At 37.5% G+C, this 24559-nt stretch overlaps 1 protein-coding gene across 1 annotated transcript; it reads right to left on the bottom strand.

Annotated features, from left to right (window-relative positions):
- Positions 1–4821: 4821 nt before the first annotated feature.
- Positions 4822–23360, bottom strand: rgs4 (regulator of G protein signaling 4). Its single transcript, XM_034179425.1, has 5 exons — positions 23202–23360; positions 22892–23008; positions 16968–17032; positions 8345–8508; positions 4822–5923 (listed from the first exon to the last, which is right to left on the bottom strand). The coding sequence occupies exons 1-5, from the start codon at positions 23243–23245 to the stop codon at positions 5735–5737; spliced, it is 579 nt and encodes a 192-aa protein (XP_034035316.1). The 5' UTR covers positions 23246–23360; the 3' UTR covers positions 4822–5734.
- Between the last annotated feature and the right edge of the window lie 1199 nt (positions 23361–24559).

The raw sequence follows: 24559 nt of genomic DNA, 5'->3' as shown, positions 1-24559 counted from the left end.
AAAATCATTGGTAGTATCTGGTAACTTCCAGGTGTTCGTAGTCTTAATGACTGCAGTCATGTTCGAATGCCTTTAAAACGGGGTGTTTGCAGTCAGTACAACTTGAAGCTTGTTTGATCGTGCTCCATCAGGGTAAAAGTTTGAAGCCTAAGCAGCCTTTGTTGCAGTTTTTGCTCAGAGTTGAACAACTCAAGCTCCTTTCTTTTGTTTTCAGACAGATTGCCATGTCTGTACTAAATGACCTGGCCTCTTATAAGGCAAACCAGATAAAGCCATTTCATCCCCCTTTTGCACTTTTTTTTGGAATAGCCCTGTTATAAAAATAAAGCAAACATCCTGTGATAAACCAACAAGAGTAATTTTAAATAAAAATGTGGACAATGCATTTCTTTGAAACATTTATTTGACTTACACTGATAAATAGTCGCATATTTCATGGAAATGAGAAGAACTTTCAAAGTCTATTTTTCATTACAGTGTAACTTTAAAAGTCAACAAGAAGTTTTTTCTTATGAAAGATTAACAAATGGAATTTAGATATTTCCATCACATTTAATTCATGAGTTGTCACACATGATTTAAACACTAAAGTGGTACAATTTCATAAAATACACACAGTGTCATAACTGTTACAGTACATGTATTCGTTCATGTATGCAAGGCCACAAAAGCTAAAGGTTTAAAGTATTAAACAAATTAAACATTACAATATATTATGGAACACGTCTGATTTCTACTAGAGACAAAAAAATCAACTGCTTAAAATGCCCACCAAAAGCAGACAAAGCAATCATTGTACAGTTCATCAAGTTGTTGCGTTGGTTCTGCGTTGGTTCCATGTTGATTTGAACAATGATCATCTAGCCGATGCATCATAAAGAAACCAAATATCCCATGAAGAGGAGAACTGTAAAATTATACAACTGCTGTTGTTTGGTACACTGTGAAACTATCTACATCAATGTAAAAAAGTAACAAAAATCAAAAATATCAACTGTAAAACTAGTGGATATATAACAATCGATGATGTGCAACATGACAATACTGCATCTGATTAAAAGAGATGATTTGATTCATCTCATGAATTTATTTAATTGTATTTGTGTTTTATTGAATCCTAGGTATTAATGTACAAAGAAATATTGATGGCTATGTCATCAGAGTTCCTCCAACATTCGCTTGCATTTGTTTCTTATACTCTTTAGTTAAAAAGTATTTTTATTAAACTTGTTGGCAATAGATAAGAGAAACAACCCGTTACATTTTTACAGGGCCAGAAGCTGGTGTTATTAAGATTTATGCTTTTAATAGATTAACAGCTCTTGATTTACACTCCTATCCTGACCTACGGTCATGATATAGTAAGGACTGAGACATCAAGATTGTGAATACAAGCAGCAGAAATGAGGTTCCTCCATTGCATAACCTGGGAGGAACTTGGAGAACAGCCACTGCTTCTTCACATTGAAACGAGCCAGCTGAGGTGGTTATGGCATCTGATGAGGATGCCCCCTGGTCATCTCCCTTGGGAGGTCTTCCAGGCACGTCCAACTGGGAGGAAGCCCCGGGGAAGACCTATGACACTCTGGAGGGATTATATCTCCCATCTGGCTTGGAAATGCCAAGGGGTCCTCCCCAGACAGTTAGAGAACTTGGCCAGAAGAAGAATGTGTGGACTGAGCTGCTCTTGGGTTTATTCCACAGAGCACTGTTCCTTCCCGTTAAATCCCAAAGAGCAAATCAGAGCGCATTTCGAAGCATCATACCAGCTTCTTGATCCATCTTTGTCAATCTTGAACAAACTCATTATACCTAGTACTTAAAGTAGACCTGCAATGAAATAAATGTGGTCAGATCTCAGAAAGAAATAGCTGATATGTATTTATAAGACCCTTATGAATGCAGTAAAGTAAATCTGCAAGCCCAAATTTGTAATTCAGCGGAGAAATTTTCATTTAAAAATGACAAATTTGCAGCTAAAATTTGGCCCTCAGCGAAAACTGTTTGTACATCCGGGTCACTGCAGTAAGACGGAACACTCCCACCTTCAGTCCGATCCCGCATTGACATTGATTTTATCTGTTAGTAATGTTACTGTTATACACATCCTGGTTTCAGAATCCAAAAGTAAGCAGCAATGAATGTGAGATACAGCTCTGCATGCTCAGATCAGCGGCGACATCCACAGCGGGCGACGTTCTTCCCCGACTCCTCGCTCTCTGCCTCTGCTGTGCTTACTGAGTCTGCGTGCTCGGTAAATGCCGAAGCGGGCAACTCACATCGCCCCCGTGTCTGCTGTGCAGCCGGCACCACGTCCCTGTCTACTGAATGGAGGTGCAGCCAACTTGGCAGAGGTCCAGCGACTACGCTCGCTGTTGTGATGTGGAGTGGCCGGTGACACCTGTTGCTGCAAGAACAGACTTTCTGCAGCGCCGCACGTCTCGGTAATCGGAGCCGCAGAGCTCCGTGGCCACTGAGAGAGGTTTATATCTTTTTAATGACTTGGATTCTTTGCGGGTCCCGCAAAGACAGTAGATTTTCAATGCGACACCACTCAGTCAAAAGGGCATATGAAAAAGTCTCCCAAAATAATTTTCAAGCACAAATAAAAGAAATGTGTATTCACCAAACGTGCCGCAAGACAATATGAAGTTTTAAAAAAAAGTAGATCCTTCCGTATAAGACAAGAAAAATGTGCAGATGCAAACTGACATAAATCCACAAATTACAGCTGCCGCGCACAATGCATGCTGGGATAGGATCTTTTCCCTGACGTCTTGGCAGCGTCCCAGATGTGATGACAGTTTTGCGGAGGGCTAAATTTTAGCTGTAAAATTGTCATTTTTAAATGAAGATTTCTCCGTTGAATGACAGATCTGGGCTTGCAGATTTACTTTACTACATTCAGAAGGATCTTATGTGTAAATATAAGTCATTTTTTGGTCCAAAGATCTGACTGCATTTATTTCAATGCAGGTCTACTTTAAGGCCGTCATCGGCACCAGATTTGAAATCGGGATACAATTTTTTGAACTGTTTAAAAATTTCATTCTGATTCTCGAAATTACAGATTGTAGGTGGTAACTTAGAACTATTCATCATTTTCGAACTTGTTTAAACCGAGTATTCATAGGGACTACATCTTGAAACGATTGATCATGCTCCACTGGGGTAAAAATTTGAGGCCAAAGCAGTGTTTGTTGCAGTTTTTGTTCAGAGTTGAACAGCTCAATAATGTCTGGCTGTGGGTGCAGCTCCTTTCTTTCGTTTTTGGGCGGGTTACCAGTTTTGCACTTTATAAGCCTGACTGTTCAGAGACAAGCCGAATTAAGCCGTTTCATCCCGTTTTGCACTTTTTTGGATTGCGAGCGGTTGTAGTTGTAGTAGAATGGCACTCTGTGGAATAACCCTGTTAGTCTGCTGCCACCCAGACCTGACATGGATGAATGAATGAATGAATGAATAACTCAAACTATAATTGTCACGTTTTAAAAAATTGTGCATGAGCAAGGAGATCTGGGTTGTTTCTTGTGCTGCAGTGGAGTCTGACGCCAATAAGTCTAACAACTCACATGACTTTACAATTTTTCTAAGTCCATTCTACATATAAAGTCTTGCCAGAACGACAAAATGTCACATGCATGGGGGTTTTTGATGTGTACTCCCCATTTCAAGCAGATTTTTGAACATCTTATTTTAAACCATCATCACATATATTTGTAAAGAAATGAATTATCTGTTAAAGAAATGGTTTGTCTGGGGGGGTTAAGGAGTGTAAGGAGGTAGATATGGATTCCTGTCATAACTTGGATTGTTAAGTATGGTGTTATGTTGTGCAATGGTAACAGTGAAAATGCTGAACATTATGATGCAAACACATTTAACATTATCCTGTGACAACTTAAAGCCCTTAATTTAAATTGACATGAATGAAAGCATGTTATGTGCAGTGCCCATACAAATTATTGGCATCCCCAATTGTTTTTAGTTCATAAATCTTAATATTTTTGAAAATAAATGCAGAAGAATTAATTTTGTATAATCACAGTATTTAACAAGAAGTCACTCAGCGAGTACATAACTCTGTCAAAGTCACATACGTTCCAGAAAATAAGTTCGGGATCAAATTCAAAGTAAAATCCCTTGTTTGTGAGTCCAGGACATTATCCACCTGCTCACCAAATTCCATCAACATGCTCTCACAACTTTTGAGATGCGGCTATGTTCCACCTGGATCTCAGTTGCAGAATATATTCTACCTCACCTCCAAAACTGCATCACTTATTTCATCACTTATCTATCTGCTCACTAAATGTCATTGAAATCCATTCATTATGTTTTGAATTTTCTTACTAACAGACAAACCGATAAAAACCGGTGAATACATTACCTCTTTAACGGAAAAATGATAATAATAATATAATAATAATTATAATCATCATCATCATAATGTTAATAATAACATTAAAAACTGTAATAATAATAATCTGCATCATAATAATATTGATATTGTAATAATAATAATTGCAATAAAAATAATGATACTAATAATCTAATAATAATAATAATAATAATAATAGTAATAACAAATAATAATATTAATAATAATAACAACAACAATAATAATGATAGCAATAATAACAATAATAACGATAATATAATGGTAACAACAAAATTAATAATAGTAATAATCAAATAACAATGATAACAATAATAATAATAGTAATAATAATAACAACAACAACAACAACAACAATACTACTAATAATAATGATAGCAATAACAGTAACAAATTATTGAACACAATCAAAAAAGCTTTTACATCGTGAAATAAATAAAATGTGTGCTGGAGACAGGAATCCTTTTGATGAATTTAAATGTTTCTCCAATAAAATGCATCTGTGCTTAAAGGTGTAATCCTGTTTAACTTTTTGCCATTAAAGTCATAAAAACAATTTTCTGCTGCACGACTACCATTTTGTTGTCTGGTAATCAAAGAAAGAAATTACAGTTTTATAATGAAATTATGATCAAAATTCTTCCTGTCTGGAAACAGTTTAGGATTTTGACCTATGTGGGTCCAGCAATCCAACAAAAAGATGCAATATCACATTATGAAACTCAGTCTCCTAGCTTGTTCAAAGGTTAAATGGTGCTGCAACAACACATTTCCAACTTACATTTTTTTTCCCAAATTGTAAGTTGGAAATTCAGAGTTCCCAGTTTTCATGAAATATGAACATGCTTCCTGTTTCATGTTGTCATGTTGTAGAGTAAACTCCTTTTTATCATAGAATTCTTCCAAAGTAAATACTTTACCAGCAATAAAATCAGGTGTGCACCACAGAAATAAAGGTGCTTTATAATAACTCAATTTCAGCACAAAGTTTTGTTTTGTTTTGTTTTTTCAATTTTCTGAAAAATCAAAACGGACTACACCTTTAATTGTCATTGCTCACATGATCGGAATTAAATCAATGAATGATAGTGTTACAGTACAGATAGTAGCTGATTAATATTCTGATCCAACAAAAATGTTTCTGATGATATCAGAAGTACAAGTATGTCTTGTGTCACATTCACTATTCTAAGTCACCTCTACATGATTTTTTTTTTTCTTTCCTAGACTACAGACACAGGACTCAGAATAAGTGAACCAATCTTTACCCGTGCTTAGCTCCTCAGATATTCTCAGTTCAGTCGGACATCCTTCTGTACGCTCCTCTGGAAGCCTTTAGGCACCGTCAGTTGCAGTGATTTGTGTCCCACACATATCCTGGTACAGTTTGGATCTGAGGAAGCGTCTGTACGAGTCCCTGCCCATCAAGATGTAAATCATCTTCTGGGCCTCATCGAAACACGACAGCCCAGCACACTTCAGGTTCTGCCTGGTTTCTTCTCTTGTCATTGCGTCCAGGTTCACCTGAGTATACATAAAAGAAAATGAGAGATATGAGGTTTTATTCCTAGTAAAGGTAAATCTAACCTGCATATTAAATTCTAGCATTTAAAGCAATGTGGTCCCAATTGGATGACGGAAATTTGTAAGGTCGTCTGGAAAAGACCGATTGGATTCCAATTGTAATTACTTTGTAATTTTACTGGCATCTACCACATTATGGAACCACCTCAGTTCCTGGATAGCAACCACCCAGGGAGACAAGCAATCCTCTCGAAAGTAACAATGTGTTGCATTCAGTGGAAATGTGGGCGTGTCCTATGGCTTCTCCAGCTGCTGGGATCCTCAACACTAGCTGGGTTCACAGTACAGATTTGCACAAAGGTTTAGCTATATTTTCAGTGTCAAAAAAAATACATGCAGAATGGCAGCATTTCCATCAGGTTACTGAACACCGCAACTGGGTTTTGCTCTCAGCTGTCATTCTAGCGAGGCTCTGGCAAGAACTATTTCATTAGTAATTGTGACAGAAGGGTAAATTCCATTAATTATTCCAATTGTGGGATTTTTTATTAATCCAGTATTAATGTCATCTTATAATGTTTTATAAACTCTCCACACTGCAAACAAGGGGTGTCTTAAAACAAGATGAAAACACTAAATCTGAAGGAAAAATATGTGTCCATGCAGCAAGATAATTTCACTTGACAAGATTCTTGAATTAAGATTGTTAAATCTAGAAATAAGCATGTTGAACACTTAAAACAAGATAAATTATGTAGTACTTCTAAATCTAAGGGGGTTTTTTTTATCTTGGTAAGAACCAAATAATTTGCAGTGCATCTGTTATTTACGTAATCCACATGGATGTTATGTGACATTATAACCATCACGGGTCTTGTAATAATGAAAAAAGTGTTTCCTTTCCACCTTTCTCAATTTTTTTTTTTTTTAAAATTGCCCAAAAACAGCCTCAATTTGAGATGTTTTTTCTTGGTAGGGTTAGACCTTACCCTTGTGAAGAGCCTTGGGTGACTTATGTTGTGATTTGGCACAATATAAATAAACTGAATTGAATTTTTTTTTTAAATCCAGTATAATGTCATCTTATAATGTTTTATAAACTCTCCACACTGCAAACAAGGGGTGTCTTAAAACAAGATGAAAACACTAAATCTGAAGGAAACGTATGTGTCCATGCAGCAAGATAATTTCACTTGACAAGATTCTTGAATTAAGATTGTTAAATCTAGAAATAAGCATGTTGAACACTTAAAATAAGAAATCAACTCTTAAAACAAGATAAATTATGTAGCACTTCTAAATCTAAGTGCTTTTTTTTTTTATCTTGGTAAGAACCAAATAATTTGCAGTGCATATGTTATTTAATCCACATGGTTGGACCATGTTGCATATTTTAGAAAGTTATGTGACATTATGTCCATCACGGGTCTTGTAATAATGAAAAAAGTGTTTCCTTTCCACCTTTCTCAATTTTTTTTTTCAAATTGCCCAAAAACAGCCTCAATTTGAGATGTTTTTTCTTTCAATATCTGAGTTTTTTCTTGGTAGGGTTAGACCTTACCCTTGTGAAGAGCCTTGGGTGACTTATGTTGTGATTTGGCACAATATAAAAAACTGAATTAAATTTTTAAAAAAAATCCAGTATAATATCATCTTATAATGTTTTATAAACTCTCCACACTGCAAACAAGGGGTGTCTTAAAACAAGATGAAAACACTAAATCTGAAGGAAACGTATGTGTCCATGCAGCAAGATAATTTCACTTGACAAGATTCTTGAATTAAGATTGTTAAATCTAGAAATAAGCATGTTGAACACTTAAAATAAGAAATCAACTCTTAAAACAAGATAAATTATGTAGCACTTCTAAATCTAAGGACTTTTGTATCTTGGTAAGAACCAAATAATTTGCAGTGCATCTGTTATTTAATCCACATGGATGGACCATGTTGCATATTTTAGAAAGTTATGTGACATTATGTCCATCACGGGTCTTGTAATAATGAAAAAAGTGTTTCCTTTCCACCTTTCTCAAATTTTTTTTTTCTTCAAATTGAGATGTTTTTTCTTTCAATATCTGAGTTTTTTTCTTGGTATGGTTAGACCTTACCCTTGTGAAGAGCCTTGGGTGACTTATGTTGTGATTTGGCACAATATAAATAAACTGAATTGAATAAAAAAAAAATCTAAATACACGTTCAATTCACGACTTTAATTTGCTCAGTATGGAGGTTATGTAACTGAAATTCATTTCCAATATCAGTGATACTCCTCTTTGTAGTCTCCCTAAGTAACTCATCATTTCATTCCAGCAGCACCTAAAGAACTTCTGAACAGACCGAATGCCAAAGACATCTAGTCCTTGTCTGGTGGCTACCAGATCAAACTTTATTTTATCTCTTTGAGCTCAAATTCTTTACCTCACATGGAGAATCCGGGTCAACAAATTTCTGGTAGATCTCTTTGGCTTTGTTGGGCATCTTGGATGCTTCTGTCTTCTTGTAGTCCTCACAGGCAACCCAGAATTCCATATTCTCCTGACTGAACTCTGATGTTAGGAAGTTGGTGAAGACTGTACGACCCACTAAGAGAGGAAATAAAGAAATTGATTAATATCCAAAGCTTTTTTCAGCCTCCTGAACATCTAGTGGATGTTTGGGGCATTGATTTTTTTTTTTAGTAACATACAGCTGTGATATAAAGATGGTCAAAGTAAAAGGAGACATACTGTATAATTTACTATTCCTTTTGAAAATTTAAGGTGATACTGAGTCATATAAGATGTGGAGAACAACACTTCAAAACAGTCGTAAAATTAATAAAAATCATGCGTCAGCATCCAGATCATCTCCAAAATCTACACTGCAAAAACTGTCACTCTCAAAATAAGACAAATAATCTGAAATCTAGACAAATCTAGCAAAATGTCAAAGCACTGAATAATCAAAATGTGCCTTAAAAAAGACAGAATTCTTATTTTAAGATTATCCACTGTTTTAAAATAAGGAAAACAATCTTGTTCCTTTGCATGGATGATTTGTAATCCATTGCCTTTCCTTTTTAAGGTTGATATTAGCTGGAAAAACTTGTGAAGAAAAAGTGAGATACATTTTTCCCAAAATACGACTTGTTTTGTTCTGTAAAAAATGCTTGAAAAGATAATTTTTCTATTTTGACAACAATTAAGTCAAATTTTCTTTAAACAAGTCTTTTTTTTTTACTTTCTTAGATATCAGTTTTTGCAGTGTACTTGCTTCAGTCTCAACCCAAAATCTCCATTTCCAACATTAAAAAAACTGATAAATGTCTTTCTCTTAGTTTCACCCATTTTTACTCTTGGTCACCACAACAGATCCACTTGCTGTTTTCAACCCTATGCCCTTCCTGACAAGAGATGGGAATTGATGAGATTTTACCAATATCATTATTGATTTTTTTATCAATTACACATCAATTTTCTCTGTGGAAAAAATGTACTGTGCATCCAGAAAGTATTCACAGCACTTCAGGTTTTCACATTATTATTATTATTTTTTTTTATGTTATGGATGAAATTCATTTTTTTTCCTTAAAATTCTACACACAATACCCCATAATGACAATGTGAAAAAAAATTGTTTTTTTTTTTAGAGTTTTTGCAAATTTATCAAAAATAAATAAATTAATAAATCACAACCGCAGGGGAGCTCCACAGAGAAGAATTTGACCAATAAATCAGACAAGCACATCAAATAAATACAAAAAATATTAAGAAATCACATGTATATAAGTATTCATAGTCTTTGCCATGAAGCTCAAAACTGAGCTCAGGTGCATCCTGTTTCCACTAATCATCCTTGAAACGTTTCTACAGCTTAATTGGAGTCCACCTGGGGTAAATTCAGTTGATTGGACAGATTTGGAAAGACACACCTGTCTACATATAAGGTCCCACAGTTAACAGTGCATGTCACAGCACAAACCAAACATGAAGTCAAAGGAATTGTCTGTAGCCCTCCGAGACAGGACTGTCTCAAGACAGAAGCATTTCTGGTGCCTTGAAAGTCCCAATGAGCACAGTGGCCTGCATCTTCTGTAAATGGAAGAAGTTTGGATCCAGCAGGACTCTTCCTAGAGCTGGCCACCCGTCTAAACTGAGTGATAGTGGGAGAAGGGTCTTAATCAGGGAGGTGATCGAGAACCTGATGGTCACTCCGTCAGAGCTCAAGGATTCAGCTGTGCAGAGAGGAGAACCTTCCAGAAGGACAACCATCTCTGCAGCAATCTACCAATCAGACCAGAAGGGTAGAGTGGTCAGATGGAAGCCACTTCTTACTAAAAGGTACATGGCAGCCCACCTGGAGTTTGTCAAAAGGCACCTGAAGGACTCTCAGACCATGAGAAACAAAATTCTCTGGTCTGATGAGACAAAGATTGAACTCTTTGGCATGAATGCCAGGCGTCACGTTTGGAGGAAACCAGACACCATCTCTACAGTGAAGCATGGTGGTGGTAGCATCATGCTGTGTGGATGTTTTTCCACAGCAGGAACTGGGAGACTAATCAGGATTGAGGGAAAGATGAATGCAGCAATGTACAGAGACATCCTGGATGAAAACCTGCTCCAGAGCGCTCTTGACCTCAGACTGGGGTGACGGTTCATCTTTCAGCAGGACAATGACCCTAAACACACAGCCAAGATATCAACGGAGTGGCTTCAGGTCAACTCTGTGAATGTCCTTGAGTGACCCAGCCAGACCCCAGACCTGAATCCAATTGAACATCTCTGGAGAGATCTGAAAATGATGGAGCTTGAGAGGTGCTGCAAAGAGGAACGGACCAAACTGCCCAAAGATAGGTGCACCAAGCTTGTGGCATCATATTCAAGACGACTAGAGACTGTAATTGCTGCCAAAGGTGCATCAACAAAATATTGGGTAAAGGGTGTGAATACTTATGAACGTGTGATTTGTTTAATAAATTTACAAAAAAAAAAAAAAAAACTTTTGCATGTTGTCATTATGGGGTGTTGTGAGTAGAATTTTTAGAGGGAAAATTGAATTTACTCCATTTTGGAATAAATCTGTGACATAACAAAATGTGGAAAAATTCTGAATTCTGTGAATTCTGATAATTCTTGTGAATTCTTTGAGGATGAACTGTAGCTCCACACAGGTTTTCAATGTCACTTTGGGCCATTTCTTTGTTGCTTAGACATAGGATTTTTTTTGCATCATGACAATCACGTCTGAAGTCATGAGGCATGAGTTTTGAACCAACACAGGAGCTGTCAGAAAACAGAGTGGCATTGGATTATTAGAGGAACTGATACATCGAGACATATAAACCACTTCTCCCTTCCACATTCTTAACGCAACTCAAGTTATACAAGGAAAACAGGCGCAGGTAGCCTCAAACCAGGGAATTTCTCACTCATGCACCAAACACAGTGACCTGAGTGCCAGTATCTTGGGGAATTCCATGGCCAGACATTGACTTTCCTTCTAATGTCATTGTACAGACGACTGCAGAAGGAAGCACGTATGTGCATGCCTGAGGTTTTGAGGTGACCTTTGACTTGACCATTGCTTAATGCCCGTTCGGGGGTGTGCAATGCTGACATCCATAAGATATCTTGTGAATCACATCAGAGGTGTTACCTGGTTTCAAATAACTACATTTAAATTTATATTGTTTATTTCTCACTAACTTTTACAAAATATGTTTTAGAGTGTTTTTTTGCCATCTTGGTTTATTTTGGTCAAGCACACTGCCTTTCTTTACTCCAACTGGTTGTCACCGTGTCCTTCCCAGTATCCCTCACGCTGATCAGGTGAGGCCCCAACATGATCTATGATGTCACTACCAAATGTACTTCATAGCATCTGATCACTTGAATTTCTACCCATCAGGGGTAAAAAAAAAAAAAAAAAAACAATTCCAGACAAGTGCAAATTTTGATTATATTGGCTATATCATATTAAAATGCTAAGGAATAAAATTATGGTGGTGCTTAAGAAAATTCTTTTTATGAGTTAAATCTTTAAAAGCCCAAAGCCCGTACAGCTTTAACTAACCATTATTATTCATCATGAATGGAAGTATTAGTGCTGTAAAGATGTTTGCGTATGTGTCTATATCATGACATTGGTAAAGGCATGCATAAATGTTGGTTTAAATAGTCTATGAATAACTTTTTCACTTTCTAAATGGTGTTACAAATTAGTTAGCAACTGGTTAATTACAGAAAAATTACTTTGTTTTATAAAGTATAAAAATTTTATTTCTAAACACCTTTTTAAAGGGCTTATTTACAGATAAAACATTTATAACTGCAGTTGCAAATGACTTACTGATGAGAATTAAAGTGTGAACAACACTTTACAAGTGATGAACAAAGCGCTATATAATAACTTAGGAAAAGTATGTAGTTTAAAATGGTATCTAATTTTTGTTGCACAATTCTGGAATTCCAGCACACGATATTAGCTTCTAGCATCTCCTGCTTTTGTGACTACAATGACTCTGTACTCATTCGCCCTATTAAGGTTTCAAATCCCGCAAAACTTCGATGAGGTGTTTACAGAGATCTCAGTAACACTGAGATGCTCTGATCAGGCTGCACTTTAACCGCTGCACACATACAACACCATTAACATCGCAACATAAAACTATTTTTATATTGTGCCTAAAGCTCTCATGAATATATTCTCTGGGTTTATAGACACTGTTATTGCGTTTGTTTTATGTAAACATGCGAGAATCACAGGCTGTCTCTCCGTTATTTTCAATGGGAGCTGCTGTGAGCTACAATCGCTTCCTGATCAAGTTTGCTCTTTGACGTCTTGAATATTGTTCTTTACAACACTGTTTGTCCTCTTTGTTCCAGACTAATAGGATAATAAATTAGGGGAGGTGATGGTCTAGTGGTTAAGGTGTTGGGCTTGAGACCAGAAGATCCTGGGTTCAAATCCCCGCCTGACTGGAAAATCACTAAGGGCCCTTGGGCAAGGTCTTTAATCCCCTATTGCTCCCGGTGTGTAGTGAGCGCCTTGTATGGCAGTACCCTGACATCGGGGTGAATGTGAGGCATAATTGTAAAGCGCTTTGAGCTTCTGATGCAGATGGAAAAGCGCTATATAAATGCAGTCCATAATATATATAATATGTCTGAAATTTGGTTTGCATTTATTAAATTCCACACAGATTAAACGTAGCAGACACGGATTATTTGTTATAATTGTTTTAGCAAGTTTTCAGGGTTATCATGCAGCAGTCTCTTATTAACGTGACGAAAAGCATAAAAATAACATTTTGTAGTATAATATTCATTTACAATTGTCATCATGTGGATTCTCTATGTTGTTTTGACTGCAGCGACTCTCTGCACGCAAGAGATTATGGGATACGTCAATAGGGCGAATTAGCTACTATACAAAGGTCAGTGTGTTTAAAGATTTTTTTTTACGTTCAGTCCACTGCACGTTGCGTTCCCTGAGGCAAGACTGTTGTAAACACACTGTATACACACTAATGGAGAGAACATGACGAGAATGATTTGCTATGATAATATGGACACAGCTTCATGGTTTTCCAAAAATCAAAACCCATCAATAAAACACTCGCTCACTCATCTTCAACCGCTTACTCCAGTTAAGGGTCACGAGGGGCTGGAAACACACCAAATACAATTATTGGCTACTATTGTACAGCGCGTGTTCTCAGATAATGATGAACTGAAATTCTATCAGGACACAAGTCCATTATAAGATAAACAGAATGGGTGACATAAGAGAAGATGCTGGAGTAATGATGCAGAGGGCATTGAAAAGAACCAGCTGCTTCCCGCGAGGTCATCGCTCCATTTGTGCGTCCACACACTGTAAACCTCAGGGGGCTCATGCACACAAATACATGGGGTCTAGAGAGTTGGGGAGTTTGGGGGTGGGGGAGGGAGTGTGAGTCATTGGGTTGTGCTTCAGACACGTAGGAGAGCATGAGAATGCAACATAAAGCTTCTGTCTGTAGTTTCCACATGTTTTAGCCAAATTAACTTTCCATTCACAGGCATGTGTAAGGCAACATCATTTAAAAACAGATTTTTAACCTTTAACTCACGAACCAGAACCAAACACAACTGACTTTCTCTGAGGCAAGTCTGAAGAATCAAAAGCACCTAACACAAAACCATTTTTCTTTCTATGGTGAGTACAAATTAAGGCAAAGGGGCGCTTGGAATTAGATTTCGTCTGTAATTTTTTTTCATAAACCAGTGAGATTGTCATGTGGCATTCTGTTAAGAGCAGTGTGCATTTAAATCTTGTGCATATGACAGACTCCGTAGGTAACAGAAGTGAGAGGTTTTCCGGCAAGATAATGCATCTGCTCCGCCAAAGCTCCCTGAGGTGAAGCTACTGAGTGCCATATTCCTGCAACACCTCCCCCTCCTCCATTTCTGCCCACCCTGTCTCCATAATCTCATAAGGTGCACAAATGTCGTGGCCAGCCTCTTCTTCTTTTGTTTCTCTTTTATCTGCTTCTCATGCAACAAAGTTGGAGGGGGGGGTTGTTTTCACCTCGTCTGTCTGGGCATCTGACGTGAACTTTAAGTTTCTGCACAATACTTAAGAACATTGCATCTCTGATTGAACAATTTCTTGGTGGTGAATTGGCAACACATTCTCACTCCCAACGCATCATATTTTTAAGCTTGGTCAGTGCTCCTTTCTGTCACCGTCGTGTCATTTAGTGAAGGGCGGGAAGCACATTTTTTTGACAGCTGCGTCATTTCTGATGCACACATACATTCATGTCACTCACGCGAGTCACACCAAGCACAGTCTGTCTTTGGTCTCTGTCCTTTCCTTGTTGGTTTTGTGTTTGTGCTTTTCGCAATTGTGACGATGTGTTTAATGGTGGTTCTGTGTGTCACCCCTTTAATTTATATAAAACCAAAGGGGCAAATTGCTGTTGCCAAATATTGCCTATATTCTTAATGGTGTGAGCCGTTGTTTGTTTTCTAAATTTCATGATCAAGTCCTTGGTTGTAGGTTGATGAGTGACAACAAGGAAGATGAGCATCAAGTCACAGAGTATACATACGTACTGACCCCGCCTATTCACAACGTATCTGAATACTGCATAAAAATTTCAAGTGCAATCACTTTTTGCTCCCAATGCACCAGCACTGCATCAGACCACGCCCCATTTTAAGACCATCACAGCCATGGGTTCACATGTCTAACATGTCTAAAAACGGACAGGAAAAAAAACATTAGAGACGAGATCCAAATTACTTTTTTTTTTTACTTTTTTTACTAAATTAGCCAGATTATCAAGAATAATTTGCAGTATGTAAATGTATCAACAAAATTCTTGTGCTTGTTTGAGTCAAACATATACATGTAATTGTCATATGATAATTATATTATGGCCAGCGCACGTGAAGCTTTGTTGGATCCCAACGACAACGCAGGAAGAAGGCAGGTCAATAATACACATCAATGTGCATGAACTGGCACGTCTAATATAATATAGTATATATATTATATAATATAACACTGACACCGTGCATGAGCGCCATTTTCATCGATTTGTCAGCAGAATTTTTCCAAGTTCCGTTCCAGATTTATCCCGTTTGTGCAGCTTCAATGTGTTTAACTTTTCAAATTAGACATGTTCGCATTTTAATGTACAACCAGTGTTATTTTCAAATAGACCGGTTTTACTGGAAGAAAAACTTGTTTCTGGGAGGATTCTAGCGTTGGTCCAATACCGATGTGTACTGCTTTTCTCTCTGGATGTGTTGTTTCATTTGTTTTTAAATATAACATGCTGACCATCAACTGGGGAAGGGAGAAAATCACGAGAAAAAAACGAGAAAATCAGAACTTCTCCTGGATGCCTTGAATGCGTCTGTTCACACTCCAACGATTAGCCCAGCATTTGTCGACGGAGAGTTGATTAATGTCAGCCAGTGCTGAGGTCCACCAGACTCCAAAGTGGATGTCATTCAGGCAACACCGATGTTTATCATGGTCCTGTAAATAATTTGCAACATTCCTAAAATCTTTTGGCATTCATGCTAAAATGCTGATATCATTACGTTACATCCGCTATCCATCTCCTCTGGATCCCTTGGCATGATGAAATATGAAGAAATGTCAAGTAACATAGTAGAGAAGCTTGACTCTTCGACTGGACTGGGTTGCTTGACGTGAGGACGTTTCGCTTCAAATTGCAGAAGCTTCCTCAGCTAAAATTCTTGCTCTGGTAGTCTGACTTCTGTCTGACCCTTGTCGAGAAGAACAAACAGAAGCCACAAAAGCTGGAGTTTTAAACCTAACCAGATGCCTCCTACCGAGAGGCAGACTGCTATTGGCTAGTGACTAAACAATTGCTTTAATTAGCACCTATTGTGCTCTAGTTAGCACCCTCCTAATGACAGGGTAGCTGTCCCTCCTAACGATGGGACTGATGCCTCTCCTGATGGTGTGAAAGATTCATTACCATGAAAAAAGTAAGTGAAGTAACATGTAGAACCTGTCTCGGTGACACACCAGTAGCAAGTGACAAAATCGCAGAGTTACGTTGAGTTCATATAGGCTACATCACGTCGCTATGCTACTGCTCTTTTGGAGTGCTACCAATGCACCTGCTCTCTGATGGCAAAAGTTGAACTGCACCCTAAAGTAAGTCAGTGGACTGTCGCCAAACATCGAGCTCCAACAGTACAATGTCGCCCTCTGCTGAGCTCCAAAGACCTACACTGAAGAGAGGAGATTCGGACCCCTGGAAAGAGTCTTCTCCGGAGCTTCACATTTTTGAGAATCTGCTACGTTGGCCACCGTCAAATGCTTCAGTGTGAACGGGCTCTGAAGTGTGTCGATTGAGAGAAAAAGCAGCTTTCAAGAGCTCAGAGGCCGTTATTAGCCGGAAATCAAGGTCATCATGATAACGGTTTTTGATTTGCCGTTAAAGTGCACATCTGCCTGATGTGGTTCTTTAAATTTGGCCGTGACTCTCTCACCCTCTGTTTTCATTCAGTTGAAATGACACACTCACTTTCGCTGTTCATCATGTAGCTGAAGGACTCCTTCCACTTCTCCACCTCAGCTGCTCTCACCTCCCTGAAACACACACAAAGATATTTTACTGAACCACGCTCACTGAGCATGGTTACTATTGTTGCATTCAGAATTCTTCCAAAAAAAGCTGAAATGTTTGAACTTTTCAGACATGCACTTCATGTTGTCAGTTTGAAACCTCTTTAACAGCAAGGTGCCATGTTTGACCTTTCACAGAAAGGTCAAGCTGGCTCGCCCTGCAGGATTTGCACTGCAGTCAGGAGAAAAAAAACTTCTCCATTCCGAAATTGTTCTTGATGTTATTGGAAGCGTGCGCTGAGAAATGGCCCTACGTTGGTGGTAAATTTGTTCCCCCATCATGAAAATGCGGTGCTTTTTGTGACGGTGTCACAAACCGTAGATTAATTTACATTTCATGATGCCATCACGAAATGGTATGACATTGGGTTGTTTTCCCAAACAGAAAATCTAGAAAATTTGACAAAATGACTAATTAATGTTAAAAGGGGTGGTATTAAATGGTTGGGCTTTGAGACAAACAAAAGGATGTTGTCTGCATATAACGAGATATGGCATTTTGTCCAAACATGTCGACAGGGAATACTGATTGACTTTGTCTGATAATAATTGAGAATTAACAAAAAAGGAAAGGGGTCCCCCCTTGACGGGTTCCACATCTAACTGAAAAAGGGCATGAGACATTTTGATTGACAATATATCCGAGGTTGTTGGGTGTGAATAAATTATCTCAATCCACTTCATAAAGAAGGGTCAAATTGGAAATTTGTTTTGAGTGCAAACATATCAGGCCATGGGAACTGTTTGTTCTTGAGGTGAGGATGGTTTAAGATGTATTTTATGACATGGGTAGCATGAGAGCTACCTGCCAATTTTGACACACCCTGCGTCATAATTCTTAGTCTGTTAATGTCAGTTAGTACATACTACCCAACTGTTACTGTCGTGCATGCAAGAAGTAAGAGAGTGAGTCATCAGGATATAGTTCAATTGTACAGCGCCACCGCCCTCTTACCTGTCCTGTGACCCAGACGTTTACAGATAATGACATACCCACACATGCTGCAAAAATCTCAACTTTTAAAACTTTTTTTGCATCATAGCATAGCATTGTGTAGTCCGTTTGTGTATTATAGATGCTATGAAGTCATCCAGGTACCGGTTCCCTGCTATGAAATGCCTACTGTTCAGACATCCTACTGATTGGGTATACTGCTATTTTGCCAAATGTGTAGTACAATGGTACCAGTACTCAGATGTAGCCACAGAGTCAGAACATCGTTTGATTCAGTTTGGCAAACTTAAACTCAGTGCAAAATATTTCCTTGAATTACCAAAGTGAATGCATTTGGTTTAACAGTGAAATGGGTGATTTGGATTGTAATCATAAATCATTAAACATAAATGAGACCAAACATATACCAAAAATAAATATTGATTATCTATAAATGCACGCCAGAATGGATTGTATGTCACTGGAAAACAAAGACAGGATTAGATACAATAGATTGGTAGTGGAGATCATTTGAGACAGCTCTTGGACTTGGTGGAGAGGGACTGCAAAAATTTAAATACTGGTTTGACTCTAATAAATTATCACTTCATTTCGGTAAAACTAAGTGCATATATTTGGAAATAAGCCTAGAAATGTAAGCAGTAAATTATTGTTGAATGGTATTGAAATTGAAATTGTATCTCAAACTAAATTCTTGGAGTTTGTGTTGATGACAAGCTTAATTTAATTTTAATTTAATTAGCTTATAATGCACCAAATCACAGCAAAAGCCATCTCAAGGCGCCTTACATAAAACAAGTCAACATAAAATTGAATAAATAATTAAAAATGAATAAAAATTCAAATACATAAATAAAAACAGAAGTAAAAGAATAAAACAAATAAAAATAAAAACTATCCATAAGAAAGAGAATAAAAATAGGTTTTGAGTCTTGACTTTAAAATGTCCACAGACTCAGACCGCCTCACGGTCGCAGGAAGACTGTTCCACAGGGTGGGTGCACGATACGAAAAGGCTCTTTGACCTGCTGACTTCGTCTTCATCCTGGGAACACAGAGAAGTCCCACTTCCTGCGACCACAAAGCCCGGGCCGGCACGTAGATTCCACCAGATCACCCAGATAAGATGGTGCCAGTCCATGAACAACCTTATAAGTCAATAACAAAACCTAGTACAATGGCTTGTTTTAAAAGCTAGTTGGAAAACTCATATAAAACATATTGAGTCTAAAATATCAAAAGTTATTGGTATCTTGTACAAAGTACAATAGTTTCTCCCCCAACATCTGTTGGTTTCATTGTTATCACTCATTACTTGTCCCTTATATGACTTACTGCATTGAAGTTTGGGGAAATACATATAAAACAAATACTAATCCAATAGTTCTGTTACAAAAAAAAGCTATAAGAGTGATAAGTAAAAAAAAAACATATCGTGAACCAACAAATTCACTGTTTGTTCGTCTTCAGTTTTTGAAATTTTATGACTCGGTTGATTATTTTATAATACAGATAATGTATAAAGTTAAAAATGGACTCTTACCTCAACATGTCCAGGAGCTGTTTAAAATGAGAGTCCAGTTATAATTTACATGGATCTTTGGTATTTGATAGAAGAAAGATTCAAACTACTGCTAAAAGTCATTGCATTTCTGTAAAGGGTGTTAGAGTGTGGAATGACTGTTTAGATTGTATTAAAGTATCTAGTACATTGGCTTGTTTTAAAAGACTGTATAAAAATAATATATTAACTTGTTACAGTTTGCGTAATGAAGTAAATTGACTGTGTGGCTATTTTTTGTTTGTTTGTCTGTTGTATTACTTTGTTTCACTGCGTTACATTGCTGACTGGTAAGTGTTTTTTGTGTTTATTTTTTGTTTGTACACAGAAATTGATGTACGGGGTGGGCGTTTAGAAGCGTTTGCTTCTGCCCACACCCTTTCAACCGCACTAAATTGGCAAATTGTTTGAGTTTTGTTCTATATGTTTTAATTTTTGTTTTCTCATGACTTGTTTTGTAAATGAGAGATTTTGTCTCTGTGTGCATGTTGAATAAAAATCATTCATTCATTCATTCATTCAACATTTTGTGTTCGCGTTATTAGTCCAAGCAAAGCAAGGTGTAAAAATTCACCTTTTGTTGTTTAAAAGAACTTTTATCTTATTCTTGGACTTCTTTTAAAAAACATGTGGACAACCAGCCTTGTGGTGTCCTTTTATTTGAAACATTACTCCACAGAAATATTACTGATGTAATACAATAATTAGGACTTTCGTTCAAAAAATAAATACAACTCTTCCACATCTGATGCACAAATGCATCCATCAATAACAGCCACTCACCACTGTGCATCAGGTGACCCTTGAAATCCATAATTACACCTCAGTGAATCATTCTCTGCCTAAGAAACAACAGCAGTGAAACCAATGAGTCGTGCTCATGGAGTGAAGAGCCACTCATGGGGGGATGATGTAGGTTGTAGAGGATGTAGGTCATGCTTTTGTGTTGAGAGTAGAAAACAATAACTCTCTCACAAAGCAATTATTCCAGTAAAAATAAATATTGATTATCTATAAATGCACACCAGAATGGATTGTGTGTCACTGGAAAACAAAGGCAGGATTAAGTGCTGCTGAAGAGCACCCAGAACAGTTTTGGGGCCCACCGTTCCTATGTCAGATTGAAAATGCACTTTAACAACTATAAAGCAATGGATGCTTCATCTGAAAGCCATAAATCTTTATGTAATATGTGTAATACCATTTTCAGGGATTTTAAACCCAACTTGTCATGTGTAGTGATTCAGTGTAGAGAAGACCAGAAGGAGTGGCATTGTGTGTCTGTGGATTTAGAGAAAGCTTATGATAGCTGTGGTATTGTCTGGAGTGGCAGAAAAGTATGCAAGGGTGGTGCAGGACATGTACAAGGACAATGTGACAGCAGTGAGGCGCTCAGTAGGAATGATAAATGCTTAGCTTGGGTTCGTGTGTTATACATCATACAGACAAAGTGAGGAATCTTGGAGTACTTTTCGATCCTACGTTGTCTTTTGGCCCCCACATTAGAGACATTACGAGGACTGCTGTCTTCCATTTACAAAATGTAGCGAAGGTTCGTCCCATCCTGTCTATGACTGATGCTGAGACTTTGATGCATGCATTTGTTTCTTCAAGATTGGACTATTGTAATGCTCAATTTTCTGCTTTGCCACAATCCAACATTAGGGGTCTTTAGCTGGTTCAAAGTGCTGCTGCCAGACTTTTTACACAAAATAGAAAGTTTGACCATATTACGCTCATTTTGGCATCCAACGGAGTTGTATGGAATAACACTTTAAAATTAATATTTCTGAAATAACATTGTAAATATATTTAATATTGAATTAGTTTAAAATTTTAATACTGAGAGAGCAAAAATTAGTTTTTGTTTATTTTGCATGTGTGGGGGGGTTGTAATTCAGTAGTTGAAGGCCTTTGGTCAAGAAACAGAAAAATAAATCAAATTTTCACAGCGCAAATGTTTTTGGACATTGAAAATTTTATTTTATTTTGTATTGACCCACTAAAAAAATACTTTTTAAAATCCAAACTTTTAGGTGAAAAACTAAAACTAAAGCTTTTCTGGTTTGTAACATGAACCATTTTTGCACATTTTACAAAGGATTACATGAAAATAATTACAATTGTAGCTGGAAAACAACCAAATTGGACTGTGATCATTGTATACAAATTATAATACAAATTTAAATAAGTAAGTAATAAACAAGTAAAAAAGATTTGCTGGAAGCGGCACAAACCAAATACCAATCGTAGTAGGTACAATGACACACCTGTATATTAATGCAACAACCAGATGAGATGAAGGCAGTGTGCAGGTACGGTCAAAGGGTGTTCGCGCAAACACCACAAACAGGAAGTTATCTCATCAAAGAGGCCGCGCAATATTTATTGGTGTTGGAACAATGCGCTGGTATTTAGCACACTGCCACTTTATTAGCTACAACGTTCAACTTGAATAAATCAAGTCTTCGATGTAAAAAAAACTGCCACCGAAGTTCAAATTTTCAACAAAAGTAGTTTTACCCGTGAACTGAAAAATCTTCATACAAAGTCCACAGTGCGACCTGTCCACCTTCTTTCAACGGCTTTACACACGTAAAGAAGAATTCTACCTCAGAAAATGTATGAATATGCAGTTTAAAATCTGTCCTCTGTCTGTCTGTCTGTCTCATCCAGTCGTCTAAACGTCACTGCATCTCTGACAGGTCCAGTGTAAAACTGTTTATCATCAGTAGTTAGTCATTGTTTGCACATAAAAATTAACACACATTTAAAGCGTCTAAAAGGGCTTTCAGTCAATCTGCTGTTAAAACAGAACTTATCTCAAATTTAACCTGATTAAAGTCAGTAAAAGACAATTAGCCGTCCCCTTAGACGCTAAGCCAAAATAATAAATGTATACTGGTTTACAGCATTTTAAAATATCTATAATGCAAATTAAAATTAGTTTGAGCCATTTATCCTCTTTGCATAAAAAATTAAACCTTGTCAAAATGGATTTATCTCAAATAATAAAGAGGTCTTTAAAAAATAAGGTGAACTGATGATGAAATATGGCTGGAAATTTTTATTAATTTATTATTTTTCCCAATCAAATCATTACAAATAAATTATTATTATTATTATTATTATTTAATTAATTAATTAATTAATTAATTAATTAATTAATAAGAGCAATGCAACAAAGACAGAAAAGGTGATGTTCTTCGTGCATGGTCTGTTCCGTTCCATTTCAGAGCAGGCTGATGTCACATCTGTACAATAAACAAACATATAGACATCATAAAGAAGAGAAGAGACCTCTGACCTCTTTGCAGAAGAAGCAGCAGCAACAGCAGTTTTTTCTTTTGTTTGCTTCTCATCAGCCGTTTGAGGTTCAGGCTTCTGCAGTAAGAAACTTAATTTGTGTTTGATGTCTTTGGCGCTGTGGAAACAACAAAGAGGAACCACCAGTAAAACGCTCTGTTTTTCTCTTTCTAGGAATATCTGTCTCATTTTTTTAAAATGGCTGCTTTACAGATTGTCTAAAGTTCAGAGTTGTGTTCTTTTTTTTTCTTCTTTGCCTGCAAATGACATCTGATTATTTAAAGAAAATGATAAAGGCACATTCATCTTACCTTTTCAAGCATGTTGCAGGAAGTGTTGCTAGTCCTTTACACATGGTTCAATGCTGCGGGTTCGAGACAGGAAGGTGTGATTAAAAATCAGCGGGTTTGTTTTTTGGGGGGTTTTGTTTTGTTTTGTTTTTTTAGCAGCAGTGTTCCACACTGTATGCAACTGCAGGATGGTGGAGTCTCCACCCACTGATGTGATTTTATATCACCACAGTCCGGAGTGACATCACGCTGAAGACCAATCACATCACAGAGAGAGAGAGAGAGAGACGAGGGATTGAAGGAAATTTACAGCCAACGGCTATTTATTAAATGAAGAAATTCCCCTGACAGAGGTGTCTGAAGAACGACTGAAGTCATCTGTCTGCAGGAAATGAAACCGGACTCGCCTGTGAAACAACTTTAGATGCCTTCAGACTGTAATTTTCAGAATTATTTATCCATCAAGTCTTAATGCCGATATGTTTGCAGGCAAACGAAGGTCCAACATCTCCAGGGTCCTGTGCTGCCTTTCTTGCTGTATGGTTGTGAGACTTGGAGCCCAGCCAGTGACCTAAGGTGATGACTGGATGTCTTTGGTACTTGGTGTCTTTGAAGGATCCTTGAATACCACTGAAATGACTTTTTATCAAACAAGTGGCCACCTATGGAGAATAAGATGAGGAGCATCACTTGCATTGTGAGGAAGAATCAGCTTCCACATTTTCACCATGTGGACCATTTCTGTGCATCATCCAGAATGCAGGTGCCTGAGTGTTGAGGACCCCAATACAGAGCATCTAGAAAGTATTCACAGAGCTTCAGGTGCATCCTGTTTCCAAGCACATCCAATGTTTCCACTGATTATCCTTGAGATGTTCCTGCAGCTTAATTGGAGTCCACCTGGGGTAAATTTAGTTGACTGGACATGATTTGGAAAGACACACACCTGTCTACATATAAGGTCCCACAGTTGACAGTCAGAGCATAAACCAAGCATGAAGTCAAAGGAATTGTCTTGAGGCACAAATTTGGGGATGGGTACAGAAACATTTCTGCTGCTTTGAAGGTCCTAATGAGCGCACTGGCTCTCATCATCCATAAATGCACCGTAGCTCGAGAAGACCAAGGAGATGTCCACACCTGACTGCAGCAGACAGATGATTCTTTTAGAGATGTGGGAATGGACTGGTTGTCTGCCTGAGTGGCTGCAATCCAAGACCCAGGTCCTGGTTCTGTGGTGTTGTAGATGTGATAAAATGTGGCACCAACATATGCACCTTGAATATCATTGCATGTGCAAACCTCACTTATTTGCCTCTTCAACGCCCACAATTTTAGGCACTCAAGTGGACACGCCCAAAACCGCATGAAGGCAAATG

The sequence above is a fragment of the Thalassophryne amazonica genome, chromosome 10, assembly GCF_902500255.1.
Source record: "Thalassophryne amazonica chromosome 10, fThaAma1.1, whole genome shotgun sequence".
Taxonomy (NCBI): domain Eukaryota; kingdom Metazoa; phylum Chordata; class Actinopteri; order Batrachoidiformes; family Batrachoididae; genus Thalassophryne; species Thalassophryne amazonica.
The sequence above is the reverse complement of the archived record's forward strand: the minus strand, read 5'-3'. Positions and strand labels throughout refer to the sequence as shown.